Genomic DNA, 24,271 nt, shown 5'->3' with positions numbered 1-24,271 from the left:
TGATATAATTTCACGTTGCCAACGCTATTTCTACAACTTCATTCATGCCTCTTGGTTTTTACTCCTTTTTTTCCTTTTTTTTTTCCTTTGCGTGTTCCGACGCCTTGAGAACCAGGTCACCCCGTTCGTTGGTGATATACTCAAGTAAATGGGACAAAGAGCAACTTCACACCTTACTGTCAAGCTTGAGGAGCTGACGGATCATCGAGACGGGGGACCACTATCGCTAAGCCGATACTTTTGCTGCTATGATTCTCTCGGTTGTTTTTCCGTCTCATGGTCGAATGGATTGACAGGCTATCAGTTAACCGTTCAAGCGGCCCCCATGATTATTAGTTCGATTGATTCATGGATACCTCAGGTGATGTTATATATAGGTATACATGTCACATTGCAGAGGATGTGTATTTGAGGGAGGAAAGGAGTAGATAAAGAGATAGGTGCTTCAAGCTGCCTGCCCTCCCGGTGACAAAGGATTGGTCAGGTAGATGAGTGGATATGGAAAGCAGGATCATAGTGGGCGCGGTGAAATAACAAGATGAACAAGATGAACTAGGTGAACTAGGTGAGCACGGTGAGCGATGAGCAGTGAGCAGTGAGCATGGTGAACTACATGCGCTAGATGAAATACATGAACTACATGAAACAGATGAACTAGGTGAAGTAAGTAAGCATGGTGAGCAATGAGCATGGGTAGGGAGTACTGTAACAACACGGCATGAGTAAGGAGCGATGAACAAGTAACGAGTGGTGAGTTCATAAGTACACCAAGTTGTACGGGGAGAGACACTCCGCGATAATATCGAACCTGGTGGTCACGGAACTACCTATGCATGTATGCTAAACTTGAACATATCCACAGCTATCCATTATGATCCTGTACACTCGATCATTGCTACCTCTATCGATAGATGGATGGATGCATGGATGGCTGTATAATGATATCCTCCTTCTCAATATCTACATGGCAGGCATATGATATATTGGAGTCACCACAGGCAGTTGGATGGATGATAAATCATATATCCATGATGGTAAGCTTCGTAGGTATGTGTAACGGTTTGTTGTATGTTCGCTCATCTTCTTCTCTTTTTTTCTTTGTTTTTTCCCCTCCCGGCAACACGATCACTCACCGAACCTACCTACCTTACCTACCTAGACTTACCTACCCTATCTACAGACCTTGCTTACCTTTCTACTTCACCGAAACTTACACCACTATCTGTCTCTCTCATCCATTACATCATCCACCCATCCATCCGTCCCATAATGGTCTGCCTGCCCAATTATTTATCGACCCAGCCGACCTAAGCGGTCCTCCATCTCCCGAACCGAAACTTTTACAGCACAGGAACCCCAACCCCCCAAGCGTATGTACATAGTATGATTGCCTTGGCGATCCTAATGGTCAATGGTTATTGTACCTACAATTCCACCCGAATGGAGCGATAGCGGAAGACTCCTTCCCTGTTTGGCTGGCTCCCTGCTTCATCTGGTGAATCCCGGCATCTTGCAGTGAGTCCTCCATCCAGTCCCACACACCACTCATCATCAGTCATCAGGGGAGGTATCGGTAGACGGGAAATCGGCAGCTAAGCGTCTCATCCAACTTACTTTTCCGATCATGCAGTCACGTAATAGATCAGGTAGGTAGCCTTCCGGCCTTTCCAGTGTTCCAATTTGGATTAGGGCACGCGGAGTGACGGAAAGATCAACTGGTTCGTGACCATGTCATGTCACGTCGGTCGAGCCTATTTGATCCTGATCCTGATCCTGATTCTATGGTTGGGGGGTTATCTAGCGACCGGTGGAGCCCAACGATGTCGATGTGCTGCTGGTGCTTGGGTATTGCCGATTGCTAGGTAATGGTGATCATGGGTTCGGTGTTCCCATTCTTTTGGTTTTCCCTTTTACCTTGCATATGTGACAGGAAGCATCGTATCAATCCTCCAGATAGAAAACTGAGTAGTAGCAGTAGGCCTCTCGCTTGTCTCGGAGAAGTAGCCGGAGCCAGTCACTAACTTGCCGACGGTTCACCTCCGCCCTCTTTTTGCCGTGGTGGGATCAGATCAAGTAAAGTCAAGCGATATGTGTCAGCTTTACCTCATTGCTTCTTTCCCGACTGCACCGTCCCTTACTTTTTCCAGACCGTTGGGGCTTTCACCGGCTTCATCTTCCCTCCTCATAGGTCGGCCGTCTTTGCCGGCCGATGTTGCGTTGCTTCTTCTTCTCAATTATTCATGCAGCGGAGGAGCTTTGGCGGTTAGTCTTTCCGAGACACATCGTTCGGCTGTTGAATGGTTGGTCTGTTGAGCTGTTGGCAGGGTAATATGTTAGGTGAGATTTCGAGGCCCTCGGTTATCTAGACGTGGAAGAAGAAAAGCAAACAGTGAGCCGGGAATGTGAGATCGAGAGGTTGCATGAGCAGAAAGAGATTTGAGGCTAGGTGAATGATAAGCCCCGCAGTAGCGTGAACTTAACAAGGAAGCGATTGATGTGGTGCTATACTGCTTTGAAAACTCTGGGCAGCAGCAGCAGCAGAAGGAATAGGAGAGTAAAAAAACGAAAGTGAAAGTGATGTGTCAGTTATCAGATTGTTCCGGGTAAACAAACGAGCAAAGGAAGAGGGGAAAAGAGGGATGAAGGACGAACCTAATGGACTTTGGAACGAGTGCCAGCATCTTTTTTTATGGTAAAAGGAAGATGGGGAATTTGGGAAGCATTGGGCATCCCATATGATACGAGTATGAACAACAAGGTTCTTACCACTTACCACTCGCGATTTATCACAATCATTGCCTTCTTACTGGCCACTGAGCGAGCAGAGGGTTTAAGATATCGCCAAACATCTGACCGGGTGCTGTTGTGCTTCCCACGTGCCGCTCCTCTTTTTCTCCCCCACCTTTGGACTAGGAAAGCCGCTTGCTCGTATGTACTTCCTATCTATAAACACACAATGGGACCTGAGGGACTAGATAATAATCCCACACATGTTCCTCCACGACATTGCATACCTGAGGTACCCGGCGTTTTCGGTTTCGTCCAATTTGTCTGCCGTACTTTCTCCTCTTTGTCGGTGGTGGGTAATGAACATTGGACTTGTTGAAGCACAATGTACAAGTGAGATTTGTGTTGCAGTAGTGTAACTGTCTGACCGGCACGTTGGGTCAAGTACTTGGGGGGGACGAGGAAAGATGGATAATCTTTGAGTCAGTGAGGGTGAGGAAGTGGTTGACAATAATCACATGTGCGGCGTGTATGGTGGAGCGGGACACGGACCGAGCGAGAAAGGTTCCCTATTTCCCCTAGTTTTGCTTGTCGAGTGTGTTGTCTGACAGTCGTACTCCTTCCAACCACAAGTGAAAGTGGACGAGAGGAAAAGCAAAGGTTGCATCAGCTGGGAACTGAAGGAAAGCTGACGGACCGGTGACTTGGCATATAGCGTGGATATTTCTTTTTTGTCAAGTATCCGCAGTTGCCGACCAGAATATGCCACGGTATTTTTTGACCTGCTGTGCCTGTTAGCTCTTCTGTCATTCCACAATGTCTCACGCTCTCTCGGTGTAACTAGGGCCGGGTTAAGCTTCTTTCCTGAAAGGTTATGAACTGATAGGCACGTATGAGCTTGCGCTTAACATGAGGCATACTCCCAGGTGCCACATGCTGAATACTTTCCAGGCCCGTGCCGTTGATCATCCCTTGAGCCCTAAAAACCCCCTGTGTCCCTATATATGACCCCAAACCTTGCCCCTGTCTCTGTATTCATCTGGACTTGTCTGTTGGACTGGATCTCTTTGTTCCTGGCACCTCCGATGCCGAGTGCATGTTTGTGTGTGAGTGGGTGAGCCCGGCAGCCATATTGTCTTTCTGTGGTTGTAATCTCAAAAATGGCTGTTGGGTCCCAGGCACAAGGGATGATAGTGTGCACTATTCCGCCCAAGCTACATATGCATAGTGTAATTCTGTTGAACCAGTACCAGCTGTCGGTATGTGGGAGGTGGTTGCGGCTTGCCATGTGTCGTGTCAACCTTGAAACACTGTGAAGTAGCATTTTTTGAGGGGATGACCTACTGTAAAATCGCGTCACGTGGAATTGACCTGGAGGACGAAATAATATAGGTCAGTGAATGGAGAATCGATGGTTTGATGAGAGCCAGAGAGATATCGTACGATACCTAGGCATGATATGATGTCAGTTACTGGACATCCACCGCGAATTGCCTGATTGCAGAGAGAGGGCAGACAGATAGTCAGTTGGGGAGGGAATGCGATTTTAGCCAAAGCAGGGCTGTGTAGTCACCACCTCGTCATCATCGTAGACGGATCAGAGCTCAATTAGCTTCGCCTTTATTACCATCACTCTCTCACCCGAAGGCACACCCGGCCCGTTCGTGATGCGCTGAGTGTCCGCCACCAGTGTGAAGGTAGCTACCGTTCGGAATATTCCCATAACACCGACCTTGCGGTCAACAACGTGTGCGCACACAGTCTCTGGTGGTTTAACGCTTAATTGTGCTAGTATGGTAACACGGATGCTGTCGCATGCGCGGCCAACCTCTTCAGGGTCGGGTCGCGTCGAAAAGAGAGACAAACATCGAGTTCGATATACATCGTAAAGGCGGTAAGTGGGAGACATGCTGTTAACAGACAGGGAGTTGCGGGCGGTAGCTCGTAGATACCTGTCCACTGGGTGTCAGTCCACTGTGGAAAAAAAGAGCGGTAGCCATGTAGCACTCGTGCCATTAAGGTTGTGTTATACAGAGATTCAGTGGGAAAGAGCACTGGGGAAACACAAGTGAGCCATGGTGAGGGTGGTGTGCGAGATCGGGTAGTACAGATCGCACACAAATATGCCGTTTCCCGTTACGAAGGAGTCTACGGGGCTTACAAGGCCAACAAGGCACGCCCACAGAGCGACCAATGTATACCGAGTTATGTAGTTATGGGATGTTATTGCACCGTGTGCTGTGTAACGCAACACCATCACCCAGCTTGGTGTGTTCCGATCGTTGTTAGTACGGTCCCTGTCGTACGCGAGTGAAGGTGAGGAAGGAAGGCCATTGTAGTAATCAGATAGGCCGCGTATCTCGATGCTGTCAATTTCAGTTGAGGTGGACTGGGCCTGTTCTGAATGGATTTGACGGTTTAGAGTCCAAATACAAATATGAAGTAATGGTTGATGTACGTTGTACTGCGTAGCTCATCCAGTCAGCTAATTAGAAGGGAAGTAATTGGACAGACTTACCAAGGCTTACGTGCAGTACCGTATATTCTAGGCGTTCTAACACACGTTTACTCAACATTCACACGGTCAAGTGACAGAGGGTCTTGTATGTTTCCAGTTCCGTGGGGGTGGTAAACGTTAGGACTGGACCGGCAGTCAGTGCCAGGTCTGTTCGAGTGAGCATCCGCTCTCGGATGGGGTAAGCGAGAGCGAGGGCTCCACCGTTTTGTGATAGAGGCGCTGTTTTCTTGACCAACACGTTTTGTGATTGATGAAGAGTGTGAACTCGACTCTAGAGTTGCATTCGACCAACAGGACAAGGTCATACGTGAGCCATCGACGCTATGCTCCCGCCATATTTGCTTGATCACTGCAGAATCTCAAAGAAGACGTCAATAAGGCTGACTGAAAGGTGGTTGGAGATAAAACGTAGTTACCATGCTGGAAAATGACTGCCTCGTAAGGGCCTTTGGGGGCCATCGCGGGACTGAAGGGTAGGGGAAGAAATGCGCCACTTGAGGACGGAAAAGGAGCATGCCGTGTTCATACCCCCCCGTGAGACACCATTGCTGTTCTGAAACAACCGTAGTCCCTTATGTCTTGCTCATTGAGCTGTAGCAATGCCCTGTACTTTGCGAGTGAACTGCGGAGACTTAATCGGTTAGCGCCATTTACGAACCACTTGGGTGCCTTCATCGGCTCGGATCTGGATCCTACATGTTTCTTTGAACTGATATGTTTGTTGTCTGGGGCCATGCTGCGATGTGACTATTGGTTCAAGTAGGTTTGGAGACTACCAAGGACGAAAAAAAAAAAAAAAAGCACTAAAGATGGTATCAGATTAGCTCAACATTGAGATCCCGCAGTCAGTCGATGTATGTACGTTGCTTTTGCGAAATCATACAGGCAAATGGCATGGCTTATTGAAACGAGGCCCCCGGTCGTCCACTAGCCCTCACAAGATCAACACCCCGAGATTGTGTTTTTCACTCTGTCGTGAGTACCAGCGCCGGATTCGGCTGAAGAGATGGACAACAGTGCCTAGAAATTAGGTTCCACAGGGGTACACCTCGCAACGGTCAGGACGTCAAGCTGCGCCATGAATCCATTTGGGGATTCCCGAAAGGTGTCTTGTTTTGCGGGCAAACAAGTTCATCGGCCCGTTGGATTTAGTTTCCTTTCTCGGGATGCCCTTAACTGTATCAACGATGAGAATACAGGCCAATCGCACCCCCAGTCTCCTAGAACCTTCGAAGGATCAATTCTCTATGCGTGACACCTTAGCACGGAACATTGCCTGGTGTTTGACATGATCGCAAGCGTGCTTCACCGGGTTGATCATGCCAGTGAACAGACCAATACGTGACCGGTATGTCCATATACACAGGTGCAATTTTGCTTTTTCCAGTCACTTGAGCAGGATCTGACAGCCAGCTTGATGAGCAAGCCAGGCAGTGCAAGCGGGTCACCTACAGCACCCGCTCACCAAGCTTGTACAAAAACCAAGCCCACTGGTGGTAGCGTTATCAGTAGTTGAGGACCTGAAGTAGCGGAGTATGATGTGCAGTCAGCCAGCGATGTGGAGGAAGTTTTTGTATTCAAAAAGGGGCCCAAAGGGGGGTTAAAAAGAAGCAAGACACCGAAACGACCAACAGCGTACCGCACAGCCCACCATTATGCGCCATTTTGCTGCATCCGAGCCAGACCAAAGAAACACAAACTCCGTTAGGGTGTCTCATAACACTGATACAATCGCTTTCAAAGACCCTTACCAGGGCTCCAGGGTATTTGCCCACCATAGCAGGAGAATCCGCGGTTTTATGCAACCGAAACTCAAACCCAACGCCAACTCCAGAGCACGACAGAACGGAAACGAAGGGGGTCTTTAGCTCGCAAGTAGGTTGTTTAGCCCATACCGAGAATCCGGCTGGCTGACTACTCGCTGAATCTCGGTGTCGTGAAATACTCGGTGAAATACTTCCAAGTCAGAAGGACAAGCCGCGGCAGTAGTGCTGCTAAGCGTTTCTCTGGCCTTCTTGGCAAGATCCTCCAAGATCAGTTTGCTGGTACTTTGATTTGGATCCTCAAACACAAATGCCACGGAGGTGATACGCCCACGCAGGTCAGGGTCATAGAGCAAGACTTCCCGCCACATCTCGGCCACCTCTTGGGGCGGGTTGCGGTAGCCATTGCCAAGGCCGAAGTCGCCAATGACAAGCTGTGTATGGCCGTTATAGGCTGCGATCCGAAGTGCTCCTCGTAACAAGTCTTTCAACATGTCGCGTTCGTTTTGGAAGGAGAACTTTGTTCCGTTCTGCGTAAGTTTAGGCCAGCGGGTAGGATGGACCGAAACGACAGGAATTGACTGCCACTGCTCGGGCGGGAGCTTCTCATATCTGTCGTGAGGCCCTCGGAATACAACTATAGTCACGCGCGGTCAGAAAGTGGTTTATAATATGCCAGTTGGTAATACTAACCGACATCTCGCGAGTAAATACCACCATAGCTTGGGATGGGGTAATTCTCAGTCACCGTTGATCCTGGCGCAGGTGTTGCCAGATTCGCAGAAAGAGTGCTTCGGCGGCATAGGCGTTCCTCATAGCCAACAGCTCCCGTTTCCCAATCCCCGCCTGGTCTTTTGTCGTTGGCCGCGCAAATGAAGGCTACCGTGTGTGGTTCTGCAATCTGCTTTGCCCAGTTCAAGGCACAGTCGACTGGATCGCCGTTGTAGACAACTGTAGCTGGTTATTAGACGGGAATGACATGTCTCAGAAGCGTGGGGGTCTTACAGAACTGGGGAGGGGAAATATCAAGAGGTCTTTGTGGGAAGTTGATCTGCGCTAGCGGTTGATGCAAAAGGTAGGAGTTGATGTCCCACGTGCCCAAAGACCGGATATAGGGGATATGTTGCCTCTTAGTCTCGGCAGCTACTTCAGACGGCTTGGGCCTGGATGATCTTGAGCTTCCGGGAGCCATTGTGAGTGTGCTTCAAGGCGATCGAGGGGTTACTGGAGGTGTTGTGGTGAAACGAAAGCGCAGTAGACGTTTGAGATCAGGTGTGACTGTGAATCATGGTGTTGTGTCGGTGGTAAAGAGAGGATACGATGGCGTTCTTATACACGACCAGAGAAATTCCAGGACGGCCAAACCAAACGGAAAAGACATTGTAAAAAAGCAGCAAGCAATGGCTACCAACAGCCACGGTGAATCATGTACGATGAAGCAAAGCCCAGGCTGCGGCTGTTGGCGAGATCTGAAAACCAACCCCGGATGGCAGGCGGCCTGGTCGGTGCCCTGGGTAGGAATGCATTGGGTGCATATCGAAATGTAGTCGTGTAACTGAGCATGTCTTGTCTTGGACTAGACTAAGAGATATGACGGGCATATGGGGGACTTGGTAGACCTGTAGACCTTGGGCGTGGTTAGCCAATGCTTTGCGAGCAGAAGAGACAATGGTGATGATACCTTTACCGGCTACCTGATCAGTTTTTGCGGTCTGCAAGATCTGTCATAGACAAATCACCGCCGTTGTGCTACCGTACTACCGTGTTACCATGCTACAGCAGGGTTCCAGGTCTGTGGTTGCCGGGATCAGGACCATGGACGGCCGTGGACCATGACAATGGTACTGTGAGGAAGTGTTGCCCACTGGCCACGAGCAGTGACTTGCCTTGGGTAATGGAGCAGAGGGCAGTGCCTACACAGTGACCCAAGTAGTAGGTAGAGGTAGGCCATTGGGAGTTGCAGGGCCATCATTGTTCACACGCTCAATCCCCCCCCCCCCCCCCCCCCCTTCTTGCCCCCTTACCACCTCCCCATCCCGCCCCATCCTGCTGACGCCGGCTACCGAGACTCGGTATGGCAGGCTACTGCTGTGTTGCAGCTTATACGCCATCTTGAGTCAATCTGGTACTCCTACGCCTCGCGGGACCAGTGTGCTGGGGCTACTGATACAAACTCCCGACGGGTATCCAATGCGCGAGGCCGCGGGGTCAACTGAGATATCGAGGACTGAGGCCGCTCTCCGTCTCTATTCTGAGACCAGTCATGAGTTTTGTCGTCCGTAGCAATGCTGGTATTGCTTTCTCAGTGCAGGAAACGCGGCTCTGGGTAGAGACATATAAATCCAAGCGAACTCAGCTCATCTGGATATCTGGAACAATGCGCAGGCGAAGAGGAGGCGGACGGCCAGACGAGCGGCATGTCCAGCCAAGAATTGACTTTGATTTTGATGGTCGCCAGCCGCTTGTTGATTGCTTGTCTTGCCAGTAAGGAGCCAGGAGCGTGCTTGGGCGTCCATTCGGCTCAGCAGAAGCAACCAGACTCAGGCCGGAGTCGCTGGAGGGCACATCATGGGGGCGAGAATGCCGTCAATGCTACAGTACGATTAGGACAGCCGTCGACTTGATGGATGGCAAATAGACTATCGGCCTCTCAGCAGAATCGTGGCTACGTCTGGTATCCAAGACCGGTCAGCGATGGTGTGAATGGTGTGGTTGCCAGCTCAGGAGGTGGGATGAGGTGATGACTGGAGGACGAGACAGAAACAGCTGGGGCGTCTGAGTGGGGATTTCTTGTTCTGGATACCAGGTCGAGATAGGCCTGGATGGACGGGAACAGGTACCGTTGACTTGGAACAATGTAGTAGTAGTAGACAGTGAGAGTGGTGAAAATAGAAGAGGAAAAGGAGGCCATTCAGGTTTTGGGCGTTGCAGTGTCAGAGTGTCCATCTCCATGTTGCACTCCAATCTACAGTGCCGCAGTGCCCGGGAACACAGAGGCACGCTTGGAGTGGTAAGATCCAGGGCAGGTCAGCTGTCAGAGTTTTCGTTCTTTCCCATTCTGTCGCCAATTGGGCATCCATCCAGGCAGTCATGGCCCGTGAAGAGGACTCAAGTTTCCATTATCGCGTGATCCAGGTTGCAAGTGGTTGAGGAAGGCGCGGCCGGAGGTGCAGTAGTTGAGTGCACCTAGTTAACACAATGAACAGCAGGCGCGGACGGGCAGTGGCAGCTCACTGCAGTGGGTGACCTGTGGAGCCACTCATGCCACTGCCACTGCCACGGCAGTGCCAGCCCTGGTGCTTGTTCCACCGTGTTGGTTGCTCTCTGCTCAAGGGAAGTCCTCCTCCGTCCTCACCTCGGGCAGTCGAGTCAAGTCCCGTCACTTTTCCAAGTTGCACTCGGCTCACCGAAGCCGAACATCGGTAACGGGAGCTTTGCCCAGACAACTTGAAGTAGAATAAAAGACGCTCGGACCACCGAAGTCAAGTATCGTCGCCAATCTCATCCCAATTTCCATGCCGTCTTTTGAGCTTCAACCTCAGATGAACCTAAACCCTTGCATCTGATACCGTGCGAAACCACGGAGAAGGGATCGCGACTCGATGATCTACGTACGATCCACGATTTCACGATCCAAACCAACTCAATCATCCATGATCCATCCATCCATCCAATCATCCAAACAATTGCCATTCTCAACGGTCCAAGACCCCAAATGTGGCCGTGTGTACTATGTACTGCGTATGTAGTACACTAGAGGTAGATGGTCAGTGCGCCACCGCAAGCATGTCGGGTGCCTGCCAAGCATTTCATTCTCCCTCCCCCCCCCCCCCCCCCCCCCCCCCGGCGCCAAAAGCGCCTCTCCGGCCGTAACACAACGCTACTTGGGGGTTAGCGGTGGAGTCTTTTGCCAACCCCCTCTCATTAAAGAGGGGGAAAAATTTATGTGGGACAACCGTTTAATCTGGGACAGCCCACATAGAATTTTACTAGTAATCTGACCCATCTCCATACTAAACCACCACATTACACACCACAACAACGTTGTTAGAAGCCGTTAGAAATCTAGTATATTGTTTAATAAGGTAGTAAGTAAATAAAAGAATAAATTGCAGTTATTATTCGTTATTTTCTAGTGCTGGCGCCCCCTCTATTGCTAGTACTAGTACTACCTCCTCTACTATTGCCTCCCTCCTTACTAGTATACTCTTCATACATACCGCTTACTTTCTTGCCTATATTTGAGGTTTTATAGTATTTTCGACGTACTTTATAATTTTATAGTATAGCGTTAATTTAAAAGACCGTAACTGTAATAGAGTAGAGGGGTCGATAGTTAGTATTGATGGTCTAGCTTGGGTAGTGTGAGGTTTGGGGGTGGCGGGCGGGTTAAAGAGACGGCGGTTAATTAATTAGAATAGTAGTAAATTGATCTCCTCCTCCTCCTCCTCTTTTTTATCCCTATTATCCTCTCCTTTATAAAGTTCTTTATAGTTAGCTTCCTCCTTATTATTATTAATTAGAGTACTTTTATCTTTAAAGAGGGTATTAATTATTTATATATTAAAATAATTAATAATATTAGTAATAGTTTTAATAGTAGGTTATTGAGGTGGGCGAGGGGGGGAAGATAGGGGGTTGGCCAATTAAGTAGTAGAAGGTGGTTATATAGTAGAGGGATTATTATTTAAATTAATATTAATTAAATTGTTAGAAAAGAGGTAAAAGGGGTTACTCTATATTTTCTTAAAGATTATTAGTACTAGTATACTAATTGTATTACGTATAAATAACCTATCCCCCTCCTCCTTATCCTTCTTATTGAATATATCTTCCTTATAAATTAATATATACTTATCCTTTAATTATTCTTTTTTCTAATTATTAAAATAAATTCGCTATATAACCTTTCCTTTATTATTAATTAGATCTTTAACCTAATTATTGTAAATTTACTTTTAAATTTTTTTATTATATAATTTAATAATTATTAACTACTTCTTCTCCTTAATTAACTACTCTCATTATTATCTCTCGATAATTTATTAATTAAGATCTCCCTTTAAAAGATTTAATACCTTACCCTCCTTTAATATTTTATATACCTATTTCTTTATTTTATAGTCGAAGTTGGCCGTTTTCTTTCGGTTTTAACGGTTGTACTCCTATATTATATTATACGTTAATAGCGCTTTATAAATTACAATTTCAGTAGTGTAATAACGGGTATATATTAGCGAATTGAATATATAGTAGTATTTATCTTTAATATAGGTAATAACTTTAGTAGCTTTTTAAAAGTAGTCTTCCTTAGGGAATAATAAGGGTAAGGTGGGGTTAACTTTTTTGGGCTATTTTGCTTAGATTTATAATAGGATTCTTATATAATTAATTAGTTATATCCTAATATTAGAGAACCTAGTAAGGATATTATATATTACGGGCAGAGGGTAGGTGGTAGATGTAATTATACGTAATTGCACGAAGGAGAAAGGAAGAGAGGTGTAGCCGAGTACCTAGAAGGCTAGCCTTATGAAGGCAACCGCCGGCGGGTTTAACAAACCCGCGGCAGGCAGCGTTCTAACTAATCAATTGCCGGTAATAGTCGGCTTACCGGCGGTAATAATAGCGTACGGCAGTCTTAGAAACTACTATACGTTAGCACTAAGTATAAAATACATAGGCTAACCTTATAATACTTCTTTAGATTAAAAGAAGCTATATAGCTAATTAATATTATATAAAATAATAGAAATCCCTATTAAACGAGCGGTCTATTCTTAAAAAATCCTTACTACTACTAGTAATTATCGTTATAACTTCTATTATAGAATTGGAGCCTCCCACTCTACTTCTTTTTCCTTCTCCTTCCGTTTTTTCTCCACCATTGCCTAGGCCGGTAAGCATAGCGCTTCCGGGTATCCATTATAGAAGGCCCGTACTATATCGGGGGCTATAGATATATCAGTACACAATTACTATAATAGTATATACGGGGGTGCCTAAACTATAAAGTATTCCTAACGGCCCTTATTATTCTTTCGGCATCCGTCTATCTTCTTAAATTTATATTCGACGGAGTTTTTTTTATTATTAGTCCTCTTTATAGTCCGGCTATAATTAGTACGAACGTTCTATTCTTCCGAATTTATTTATTCTAAGAGACCCTCTTTATTTTATAATCTAACTTTATTAATATAGAACATCGGACTATGCTTTATATTAATTAAAAGTTTGAACATTACCTAATAGCTATCTACTTTAAGGATTTCGAAAGGGCCTTCAAAGAGAAGTATAAATTTAGTATAGGGGCGGCTAATATTAAGGTTCTTAATATTAAAAAGGACTTTATTTCTTACCTTATATTTTAAAACGTCCAACCATCGAACATTCATATTACTTTTGTAATACTATTATATTTAACGGGCCTAATTAGTAATAAAATTTAAGATTCTTTTAAAATAGTCGGCCAATTTATTAATTTTAAAGTATTTTATTTATCATACTACTAATATTTCCGGCGGGTATAATTTTACTAGTTTAATACTTATATAGGGGTAAAATCTATAATTAACAAAGAAGGGAGAGATATTAGTAATTTTAAATATTAGATTATTACTAACGAACTTTGTAATTAGTAATTAATTTACCTAATTATTTTAAATTTAATTAATATAAAAACGTAAATATTTTTCTATTTCTATATTAATATACTTAATTTAATTATTAATAGCGGAGTAGAAAGCGGAGGAGGGCTTAAGGGTAACTTCTAATTATAATAATAAAACTCTCTAAAATTGTGAAATAAATTAGGTACTACGGTCGGAAATAATAGAGTTTAATAGACTATAAATACTATAAACCTTCTTAATAAAACACTCTACTAATTCTTCTACTATTAAGTTAACGGTAGGGATATAGTACCTTATTTTAATTAGACAATCAACGACGACTATAACGTACTTAAATTCTTGCCCGCAACACAAACATAGAATTAACAAAGTAATATAATTAATAGAAATATCCTTCTATAGTACGAATAGTACCGCTAATAATTTCAAAAAACCGTAGGGGGCGTGTCGTAATAGCTTAGACTTAGCGTATACCAAATACGCCTTATAATACAACTTAACAGTAGCGTATATCCCTAATTAAAAGAAGGATTGTAATAGTAATAAATAAGTCTTTTCGTAGCCCGGGTATCTAATTAATAGCGAATTATAAATATAATAAAGGAGTAAAAGGTGAAGCTCTATATTAATAAGGTCGATAAAAACAATACTACAAAAGTACGCCCGTCCTTAGATCGTTCGACATTCAGCGAATAGGACCCTCTTTATATAGTTTTTAATTTCTTTAAATTATATTCGTCGGTTGGAGTCGGATAAATAGGTAACAATATTTTATAGAATAATCGACTTTTCATAGCCTTCTATTACTAAATTATCTATTAACCTCTCATTTAGAATCTCTAATTTATAAATATATTTAATACTAACAGGGACTTCTTTACCTCTATCCTCTAAAACGAAAACTCCATTAATAAAAATATTATAATCGAACAAAACCTTATTCCTAACTAATAGTCGTTCGTCGGCTTCGTTTTTAAATAAATCCTCCGGCTTCCTATTTAGTACGTTGGGATATACTTATAATAACCCTAAACGATATTTAATAATAAAATTAAAACGAGAGAGAAAATAAGATTAATATATATAACGGGGAGTAAATTATTTATTAATTATAAAGGTCTTTAAATTCCTATAATCGGTTAGAACTTCGAAAGGCTCTTAGGCTCCTTCTAATTCGGGGCGCTACTCTTCAAAGGCTTTAATAATAACTAATAATTCTTTATTATAAATATTATAATTATATTTAGCTAAGGAGTACCGCTAGTTAAAATAAGCGACCGGGTATAAAATACCCTCCTTATTATATTGGGATAGAATACTACTATAAACCTAATTCGAAATATTCGTCTTAATAACAGTTTATTTCAACTAATTATAGATCCGGAGTACTAGGCTACTATTAAAAGCCTTCTTAAAAGCTTCAAAAGACCTCTAATAGCGGTCGGTTTATTACTATTCCGCTAATTTTTTTATTAATTTGTATAATAGACCGGCGATAATCGAAAAATATTTAATAAATTATCAATAGAAATTGGCGAAACCTAAGAAATACTATAGTGCCCTCTTAATTTCTAGAACCTCCTAAGTTATAATAGCGGATACTTTATTAAAATCTATCTCGAATCCTCCTAGGGTAATAATTAAATTAAAATATTTTATTTTTATAATATAGAATTCGTACTTATCAATATCGATTTATAACCTAATTCGAATTATCTATTATAGGACCTCCCTAATATAATTTTTATAATCTTCTTTATTATTTAAATAAACTAGAACGTTATCGAAATATATTATTGTATATATATTGAAGATATTGTATAGGACATCGTTAATATAATTTTAGAAGGTTCTTAGGGCCCCTTAGAAACCGAATAAATAGATAATAGATTTGTAGAGACCGAAATAAGTAATAAAAATAGTAAGTTATTTATACCCTTCCTTTACACAGATCCTATTAAATATAGTAATTACATCGAACTTAATGAAAATCTTTATACAATAAATAATATCGAGGGTCTCCTTAATTAGTAGGAGTAGGTAATATATTTTTAGCATTATATTATTAATACTATAGTAATTAATATAAATACGGACGCTACTACCGGGCTTCTTTACTAAAAGGATAGGAGATGCGGCTATAAATTGTAATAAGCGAATAAAATTCTTTTTTAAGTTCTTATTAATCTACTTCTTAATAACAACGGCTTCGATCGGGGATATATAGCACGGGCGCGCATTAGGGGGGGTTATTCCTAACTGGAACTTAATTTTATAATTATATAAATAGTTAAATAGAATCTCTTTAACTAATAACGGGAGGAAAGCTACTACTTTATTAATATATTATCGTCCCTTTAATTCCTTTAAAATAGCGAGAATCTTATCCTTTATTTTAATTAAACGGTCGGCCTTATCGAGAAATTTCTTTATATTTTTATTAAAGATTTTAGTTAGGTATATATAGTAGATTATTTCTTCGTAGAATAGGGTATTTTTATTGAAGTTTCTAGTAAAGTAAATTACTTTAATAAAGATTATAACTTCCTTAAATTCTTCGGAGGAGTAAGTATTAATTAAGTTATTAATAAAGTTATAGAGGAGTAGGGGAAGATTTTCTTTAAATTACTATCCGTTACCCTCTATTATATTAATAACTATCTCCTTAATCAAATCTATATCCCGGACCTCCACTACGGCCGCCAGCCTTTCGATCTCAGTATAATTTATAACATACAATTATAATTACTAGGATTCGTAAATAAAGTCGAAAGTAGCTACATTGAATTCTCTAATATCACTGGATTTAATAGGAGCAGTATCGTCGGAATTATAGTAACGGCGGGCTCGGGGGCGCTTTATACCTATAGAAATATATTAGCTATTAAGGCGGATATAGAATTTATAAGGTACTAGATTTTTAATTTTAATAAAAAGTACGGCCGTACCTATAATACCGATCTTAGACCCGGCCCTATTAGTTATTAGTACTTTAACGGGGGTAGAGGTAAATTAATAACCGGCCTCGAAAACTCTTAGCACGGGGTTTAATAGTATTAGTACTATTTAATTAGGGTTAGTAATTTTACTAACCAATATTGGCTCTAATAGTACTAGAGCTACCTTAATAGGGGTAACGGCTTTATTCCTCGGAATTAATTAAAGAATTAGAATTAATAGAAGAGTAAGAGTAGTCCTACTACGGATAGCCGTAATTAAAATTCGGTTAATAAGAATTTTTAAGGCTATTAACTAGTTTTTAATAAAGTTAGTAAGTAGGTAGCGGCCTTTATAAATAAAATTAGTAAAATATATTCTATATTAATCGTAGTCGATTTCGGGCTTATAGTATTATATCTATAGGAAATTTAAAATAACTAGGTATTTCCTCGAAATATTATAGACTAAGAAGGTGATTATTTTGTTATAGTATTCGATATAGAATTTAATTATTATTCCTTTAAAAATAATACTTTTAATAATTCTATTAGTAAGAATAAGTTTCTTTGCGTAGTAGAGGCGGAAATAGGGAAGGTTATATTTAATAATAAAAGAATAATTAATAAAAGTAAATATAGAGTAGCCGGTATTAATAAGGGAAATATAATAATCTTTATACAATTTAGTCACAATATAAAATAATAAGAGTATTAAATTTAAGGAAGTAGAACTATTTAATAATTATATTCTAACCTCCTCCAAATCCTCTAATTCCGAGGAGTCTAAAATTTATCTCTATAATAATAACCGGAAGGGCCTTTATACACGATTAAATATAGAAGTTAAACATTTTCCGGCTCGTTATAGTATTTACTATTAGCGGTGGTAATAGCGGGGGCTGCAGTAGGAATGGCGGGGGCGGTAGTGGGCGTAATTTCGGCACTATAGACTTCCTCTTTATTACGGCGGCCTTTACTACGGTCCTTACCCTTATTCTTCTTACCTTTATTATATTAAGGGCCCTAAGCGCTATAATTAATAAAAGTAAAGTAGTTGCTAATAATATAATTATCGCCGCTATAATAGCAGTACTTATTATTACAGATATACTAATTAAAAACGTCTTTATAAATAAAGATAGTAAGGTTAATAATATTAAAGTTTATTTTGTTACTATTTTAGCTAATTAGGATATTATTAGCGTTATAAGAATTAGAGGTACCGCCCATATTAGTATTATTATTAGAATTTCCACCGGCGGCGGGGGCATTATTACCGAAAAGATGAACATTTATTTTATAGCGGTAATCAGCGTCTTCTAGATTATCTATAATAGTATAGCAAATTGCGAGCCACTTCTTAAAATCGTTAGCCTTAGGAAGGTTGTAATATGTAAGGGTATTGCGGAGGCGTTTATTAATTTTATTATATAGGTAATAAACCTTTATAGAATTATTAAAGTTATAGAGGTTTATTAGATTAGTAAGTTCTAATTCGAATTTTATAAAAGATATGTTTTTTATAAAGAATTCTTCGAGACGACGGCTAGTATTTATCTTTAGGTTAATATTCTAGAAATAGGTAACTAAATATTCTATAAATTTAATACCGGTCTTCTAACGTTAAGAATTTATATTTCCTCTATTCTAAATAATATCTAAATTATCCTAAATACCGAATAAAATTTTAGGACTTAATAATATAATAATATAAATAATTTTAATATCCTTATTAATATAGAGGAAGGGGTTGTACTTCTACTAAAATAAAATACGGAAACGCTATATTTTAAAAATCTTGTATCTACGGACTATATTAATATTTTCCTTATTAGTAAAAATTGGCGGGTTTTTTACAATTTACCTTAAAGACGATATTTTATTAATACTAATACTAGTAATTTTATTAAAATTATTAAATAGGGACTAGATATTAACGCTATAAAATTTAAGGGCAGCGTAGTTTATATTAAGGTTATTGTATTTCTTCTAGAGATCATTAAATTCGATTATTAAATTGAAATAGTCGAAGTTCTTTTAATTAAAATTATTTTAAGTTCTAATAACTACTTTATAAGCAGTCTTTAATTTATCCTCACTATATTTAAAATCAATAACAATATCTTCGTATTAAATAAAATCGTTATAGTAAAGGCGACTAAACGGGGCAATAATTAATTAGAAAACGGAGTCCTAAATAATAATATTAATTATATTAAAATAAGTACGAAGGATAGCTTTCTTTTCTTCATTATTATTAATACCGATAAAAAGGTTATTAATTATTATTAAAGGAAGGAATTCGACGAACGCAGCTTAATAAACAGTAACGTTAATAGTACTAACAATTTCGTTAAATACCTTATAAATATTATTCAAATTAAACAGTATATTCCTAGGAGGGGTATTAAGGTTAATAAAATCGTTAGTACTACTAATAGGAGAGAAGGACGCATAATTACTACTCTTATTGTAAAATATAAGAAAGGTAATTGTACGAAATAGTCTCTTATCCCTTAGATAAAGAATATTTGCCCTTATTTACTAAATAAAGGGAGCGAGATTTATAATTGCGACTATCGTAACTTACGACTGTCGGTGTTTGGGGTGCTGGACTCGGCGACTCGATAAACGAAGCGATTCCTATACGCGCATTAATTAAAAATTAATAGCGCAATAAAAGAGAATAGGTTTACACTATAAACACAATAGTTAAAAAGTATAATTAATTATTACAGGCAAAGGGTAGGTAGTAAATGTAATTATACGTAATTATACGAAAGAGAAAAGAAGAGAAGTGCAGCCGAGTACCTAGAAGGCTAGCCTTATAAAGGTAACCGCCGGCGGGTTTGACAAACCCGCGGCAGGCAGCGTTCTAACCAATCAACTGCCGGCAATAATCGGCTTGCCGGCGGTGATAACAGCGTACGGCAGTCTTAGAAGCTACTGTACGCTGGCACCAGGCACAAGGCACACAGGCTAACCCTGTGATATTATACCTAATTATATTAACGTTAAGGATATATTAAAATATTAGAGATATTATAATTAGTAGGGAGATAAAATAAGGGTATAGGGGGGGGACGAACCTCGAACTTTCTAATAAATATAGTACGAGTAAAGTTGAATTCTCTATATTAAATAAATTATTGTAATACTTTTTGGTAATAAATTTTGAGGGATGAGAATACTCTAATATTAAACGGTTATATTATATAGGTTGAGTAGGGAGGTAATACTATTAATATAATATTAAAGGTATTAATATACTCTTTAACTTCTATATTATAGTAATTATTAAATCCGTCAATAATTAATAGATAGTAAATTAGGTGGTATAGCCTTTTCAACCCTATTCTATTATTTAAATTATTAAATTTCTTACTAATATAATTAATTTTATATTAGTTATACTTAAACTAATTTTAAAAAGAGAACCCTTTATTTCTTAATTTATAGCTATCTTCCTTCTTTAATTTTATAAATATCGGGGATGAGTAGAAGGAGTATTAATTGAAATGTTTTAATTAGTCGAGCGTAAGGTCGGTATTTAAAAAATTAATCGGTAATTTAGTAAAGTAGACAGCGTTATTAAGGTTATTAGCAATAAAATTTTTAGTTGGATTAGTTTTAAATATTATATAAATAGGGATAGTCTTACTAATTATACTTATACTAATTATAAGGGTAGCCGATTTTCGGTTAATAATATTATTAATTTTTAATTAGAAGAAATAGTAAATATTTACCCCTATATAAATTTACTAATAAAGTAATATATTAATTTACCTTCTACTTTACTAAATCCCTTAATATAATTACCTTTATACGCCCGCCTACTATATAATTAAATTTTATACCTATTTTATTATAATTCTAGACGTCCCCCCTAATAATATTATACTTTTTAAATATAATTTTATAGTTATTAAATTATTTATTAATAAATTCTTTATTTAATTCTAAAACCTCTTTTTAATATTAATAGTATAATAAATTGTAATCTTCAACTCTAAATAATCTTTAAGGAAACTCGTTAACCATATTGCGTTATAGGTCTCTAGAACGCCCTATAGCAATTACAATCGATTTACTGTATTAATAATTATTTAATATAATATAGGAAATTGTTCCTAGAAGTAGAATATTACGTACAATACAATAATATCCTCCTTAGCGGTTATTAATATATAGGGGCGATTTTTTAAATATAACAATATAGTTAGCTTATTGTACTCTACTAACGATTTAATATAGCGAGATATAGAGGTACACAATTCGCTAATAATAATAGTAATTTTTTTAATAGTCGGTAATTTGCGCGATATTCTAAGGCGTTCAATACGTTAGCGGGTAATTAAATATATATACATACTATAGTAGCTAGCGGGCGCTTCCCCTATTTTAGCGAAATATTTATTAAAATCTATTATACATAATAGTAGGTTAACCTCTATTAATCTATAGATATATATAGACTATTTACTTTTATAAATTTACGAAGTGTGCGGTTAGAAATAGCGAGTTTGAGTGTGGTTGTGTTGCTGGTGTGTACGATATTAAAAAGTGGTTTTGTGTAGCGTTAATAGCTGATTTTGTATGGTACCGATCGGCGTTTGTCCTAGATTAAACGGTTGTCCTATAGAAATTTTTCCCCCTCTTTAATGAGAGGGGGTTGGCAAAAGACTCCACCGCTAACCCCCAAGTAAACAGCAATTGCCTGGAACTGCCACTGGACTCCGCCTAAATTGCGCCCGTTTCGTCGCCGGCAACAGCAATGAGAGTCTGAGACTGGCAGCTTGATATCGATCATATGCTGCAGCCCGAAAACATATTTGAGTCTCTATAGTCTCGTCTCTCTTTTTTTACCACGTCAAAGTCAGATTGAGGGTTCGGCGAGGAGGAGGAGATCATCGCGACTCGGTCCCGGATTTGAGCCATGTCGTCCGCTGCCGCCGTGATGAGGATGAGGATGGGGATGGGGATGAGGATGAGGAGTTCGATTTTCACCACTCCAAGCTCATCGACAGTGCGGGTGATGAGGGGGAAGCGCAGTATGGTCCTTGCTCACCACCAACCGCCACCTTCACTCTGCAACGATCTCGACCAGGGCCGCATCTCCCGCCGCAGCATCTCCAGCTCCTCTCCACGACGACTGGAAAATATCGACTTGAAGGAACTCGAGCGATTGACAAAAGAAGCTGAAGAACGGCTAAAGCAGTATGAGGAGCCACTCAAGAGAACCACCCCATTGCACATGTCGATTGCCGAGTGCCTCCGGTGGGAGCCAGAATCGGAGGAGGACAATGTGGTGGTCCAAGGCTACGTCCGGTCCGTCCGGGGCATGAAAACCCACCGCTTTGTTTCTCTCGGCGACGGGTCTTCGCTGGCTCCTCTGCAGGCCGTCGTCCCTGCCGACACCAACCAGGCCGAAGGGTGCGATCACTACCTCCACTACCTCCCGTGCAATATCTCCGAGCTTCGTTATGCGTGTCTCGGATACCAAAAGTGCAGCATCAAATACTGACTCGGTCTCGTTTCCGCAGCCTGGCCATCGGTGCTGCTGTCCGTCTCACTGGCAAATGGGTCCCCTCGCCTGGCGCGTCCCAGTCTCACGAAATGCAAGTCACCCAGGTCGATATCCTGGGCCCATCCGACGCAAAGGTCAGTCAGTTTGCCTAGTAGCATGCCGCCCTGCTCTGTCTGTCTCTGACACACCACCGCACATCAAGACGTTTCCCATCCAAAAGAAATATCAGACACCAGAGTACCTCCGCACAATTCCCCACTTGCGGCCGAGGACGCCCATCAATGCTGCCTTGCTGAAAATGCGCTCTGAGGCGGTCGCGGCCTTGACTCGGTTTTTTGCCGAGAACCACTTCACCCAAACACATCCGCCCATCCTCACTTCGTCAGATTGCGAAGGTGCCGGAGAAGTGTTTACTGTGGCTCCGGCGTCCAACGTCGCCGAGCTTTCCTCCAATGAGGACAACAAGAGCAAGATGTTCTTTCGCAACAAAAAGTATCTCACCGTGTCTACTCAGCTTCATCTCGAGGCCTTGGCTCAGTCTGTCGGTAATGTCTGGACCCTTTCTCCCGTTTTCCGCGCCGAAAAGAGCGATACTGCCCGTCATCTCAGCGAATTTTACATGCTCGAGGCCGAGATGAGCTTTGTCAATGACCTCGACGAGGTCATGGACCTTGCAGAGGACATGATCCGTAACATGTGCATTACCATGTACGAATCGCCTACAGTCTATGAGTTTCTTAACCGCGAGGGTCGCGTCGGTTCCGACCTCGTTGCTCCCGAGGAGGTGAGGGCTCGGTGGGAGGGCATGATGGCGGATGAGTGGCCGCGTATAACTTACACGGATGCTATCGAGTTTCTACAAGAGCATGCGGACGAGTTCGAACATAAGCCCGTCTGGACTGAAGGCCTGCATTCGGAGCACGAAAAGTTCATTGCCGAACACGTTGGAGACGGAAAGCCTGTCTTTGTCACCGACTATCCTCGCGACATCAAGGCCTTCTATATGCGTGAAGGCCAGTCACTCCCAGATATTTCTTCCCCGGGTCCGACTGTCGAGTGTTTCGACTTGTTGGTGCCTGACCTCTGCGAGATTGCCGGCGGATCCATGCGTGAACACCGTCTGGAGCCGTTGTTGGAGGCCATGAAGCGTCACAACATCGTTGCTGGAGAGTTCACCAGCTCTATGGATGGCAATGCTCCCGCCGAGGCGAGAACCGGCCCTCTTGATTGGTATGTCGACCTTCGCCGTTGGGGCTGCGCTCCACGTGGCGGCTTTGGAATCGGCTTTGATCGACTCCTCTGCTACTTGACTGGCGTCCAGACGATTCGAGACATGGTTTCTTTCCCTCGCTGGTTTGGCCGATGTGATTGTTAAGGAAGATTCGCCTTTCAGAAGAGGGCAATGTTCCCGGTGTTTGCTTCGGTGGCGCCTTTGTGCGACGACTTGCACCAGGGCACGCTGCTCGTCAAGGCTTGCCTAGCTTTGATGCGGGGCATAACACCTTGGTGACACGAAGCTATGGGGCGATTCTTTTTGGACGAGATCTAGTCCACACCGCTCCATGAAATCACAAATGCACACGAGGGAGGGCGCGCACCGATTGTCTCTCTCATCCATGAGGGGGCGGCAGAGGCGGCGTCAAGACACCCCATACCTCGCGTGAGAGAGAAGTCGGTGTTGACAGATTGATCTGGCACCATACCTGAGAATTTTGTGATACCTTGGGCGCGATTTACGGCCTTATCATTTTTCCCAGAGAGGCCAACCTCAGATCTGACCGCGGCTAGGCGCATTTTATACCCATACAGTCATTTCGATATCCGCGACAAACGTCGATCTGACCAGCTCCATAGCAGGACCCAAATCCCAACTCCACTACCTTTACGTGACTGGCGCGGAATAATGAAGTTCCTCCTTCTGACATGAAGTCCATTGTTTCCGGTTTGTTAGCGCCACCACCTCTGCGTGAGGAGAATGCGCTCTGGTTTGTCAGTATCGAGGAATGGACAAACAAACACATGGTGGAAGGGGCATCGGCAGGTCATTCGCAAAATACATACACACAGATCAGCCAATGTCCAAGCTATCGTTGCGCTCAAACAGGTGCTCGATTTCAACATGCCGTGATGTACCATCTGGATGGCGGTGACGGCAAGTCGAG

The 24,271-nt window shown here is 41.8% G+C and overlaps 4 protein-coding genes across 4 annotated transcripts; 1 reads left to right on the top strand and 3 right to left on the bottom strand.

The window, feature by feature from the left end:
- Positions 1-1,941: 1,941 nt before the first annotated feature.
- On the bottom strand, positions 1,942-3,662 carry B0T23DRAFT_408381 (uncharacterized protein; the record flags this gene model as incomplete). The annotated part of the gene is made up of 6 exons (XM_062839289.1): positions 1,942-2,046; positions 2,139-2,220; positions 2,774-2,939; positions 3,015-3,146; positions 3,176-3,296; positions 3,648-3,662. 6 exons carry the CDS (start codon positions 3,660-3,662, stop codon positions 1,942-1,944), a joined length of 621 nt encoding a protein of 206 aa, XP_062688196.1.
- A 3,030-nt stretch (positions 3,663-6,692) lies between these two features.
- B0T23DRAFT_44990 (uncharacterized protein) lies at positions 6,693-8,404 on the bottom strand. Its single transcript, XM_062841071.1, has 3 exons — positions 8,014-8,404; positions 7,702-7,959; positions 6,693-7,645 (listed from the first exon to the last, which is right to left on the bottom strand). The coding sequence occupies exons 1-3, from the start codon at positions 8,198-8,200 to the stop codon at positions 7,110-7,112; spliced, it is 981 nt and encodes a 326-aa protein (XP_062688195.1). The 5' UTR covers positions 8,201-8,404; the 3' UTR covers positions 6,693-7,109.
- A 13,153-nt stretch (positions 8,405-21,557) lies between these two features.
- On the top strand, positions 21,558-23,484 carry B0T23DRAFT_327414 (uncharacterized protein; the record flags this gene model as incomplete). The annotated part of the gene is made up of 3 exons (XM_062835612.1): positions 21,558-22,015; positions 22,126-22,243; positions 22,312-23,484. 3 exons carry the CDS (start codon positions 21,558-21,560, stop codon positions 23,482-23,484), a joined length of 1,749 nt encoding a protein of 582 aa, XP_062688194.1.
- A 170-nt stretch (positions 23,485-23,654) lies between these two features.
- B0T23DRAFT_408378 (uncharacterized protein) lies at positions 23,655-23,903 on the bottom strand (the record flags this gene model as incomplete). Its single annotated transcript, XM_062839288.1, has 1 exon — positions 23,655-23,903. The coding sequence occupies one exon, from the start codon at positions 23,901-23,903 to the stop codon at positions 23,655-23,657; it is 249 nt and encodes an 82-aa protein (XP_062688193.1).
- Positions 23,904-24,271: the final 368 nt, after the last annotated feature.

Source organism: Neurospora hispaniola, assembly GCF_033458365.1.
Source record: "Neurospora hispaniola strain FGSC 10403 chromosome Unknown B0T23scaffold_10, whole genome shotgun sequence".
NCBI lineage: Eukaryota > Fungi > Ascomycota > Sordariomycetes > Sordariales > Sordariaceae > Neurospora > Neurospora hispaniola.
The sequence above is the reverse complement of the archived record's forward strand: the minus strand, read 5'-3'. Positions and strand labels throughout refer to the sequence as shown.

Excerpts from the sequence above, each read along its gene's own strand:
- B0T23DRAFT_44990 (XM_062841071.1), bottom strand. The coding sequence starts at position 8,200 with ATGGCTCCCGGAAGCTCAAGATCATCCAGGCCCAAGCCGTCTGAAGTA. Across the intron at positions 7,960-8,013 it reads TATTTCCCCTCCCCAGTTCT|TTGTCTACAACGGCGATCCA; the intron begins GTAAGACCCCCA and ends AACCAGCTACAG. Across the intron at positions 7,646-7,701 it reads TATTTACTCGCGAGATGTCG|TTGTATTCCGAGGGCCTCAC; the intron begins GTTAGTATTACC and ends GCGTGACTATAG.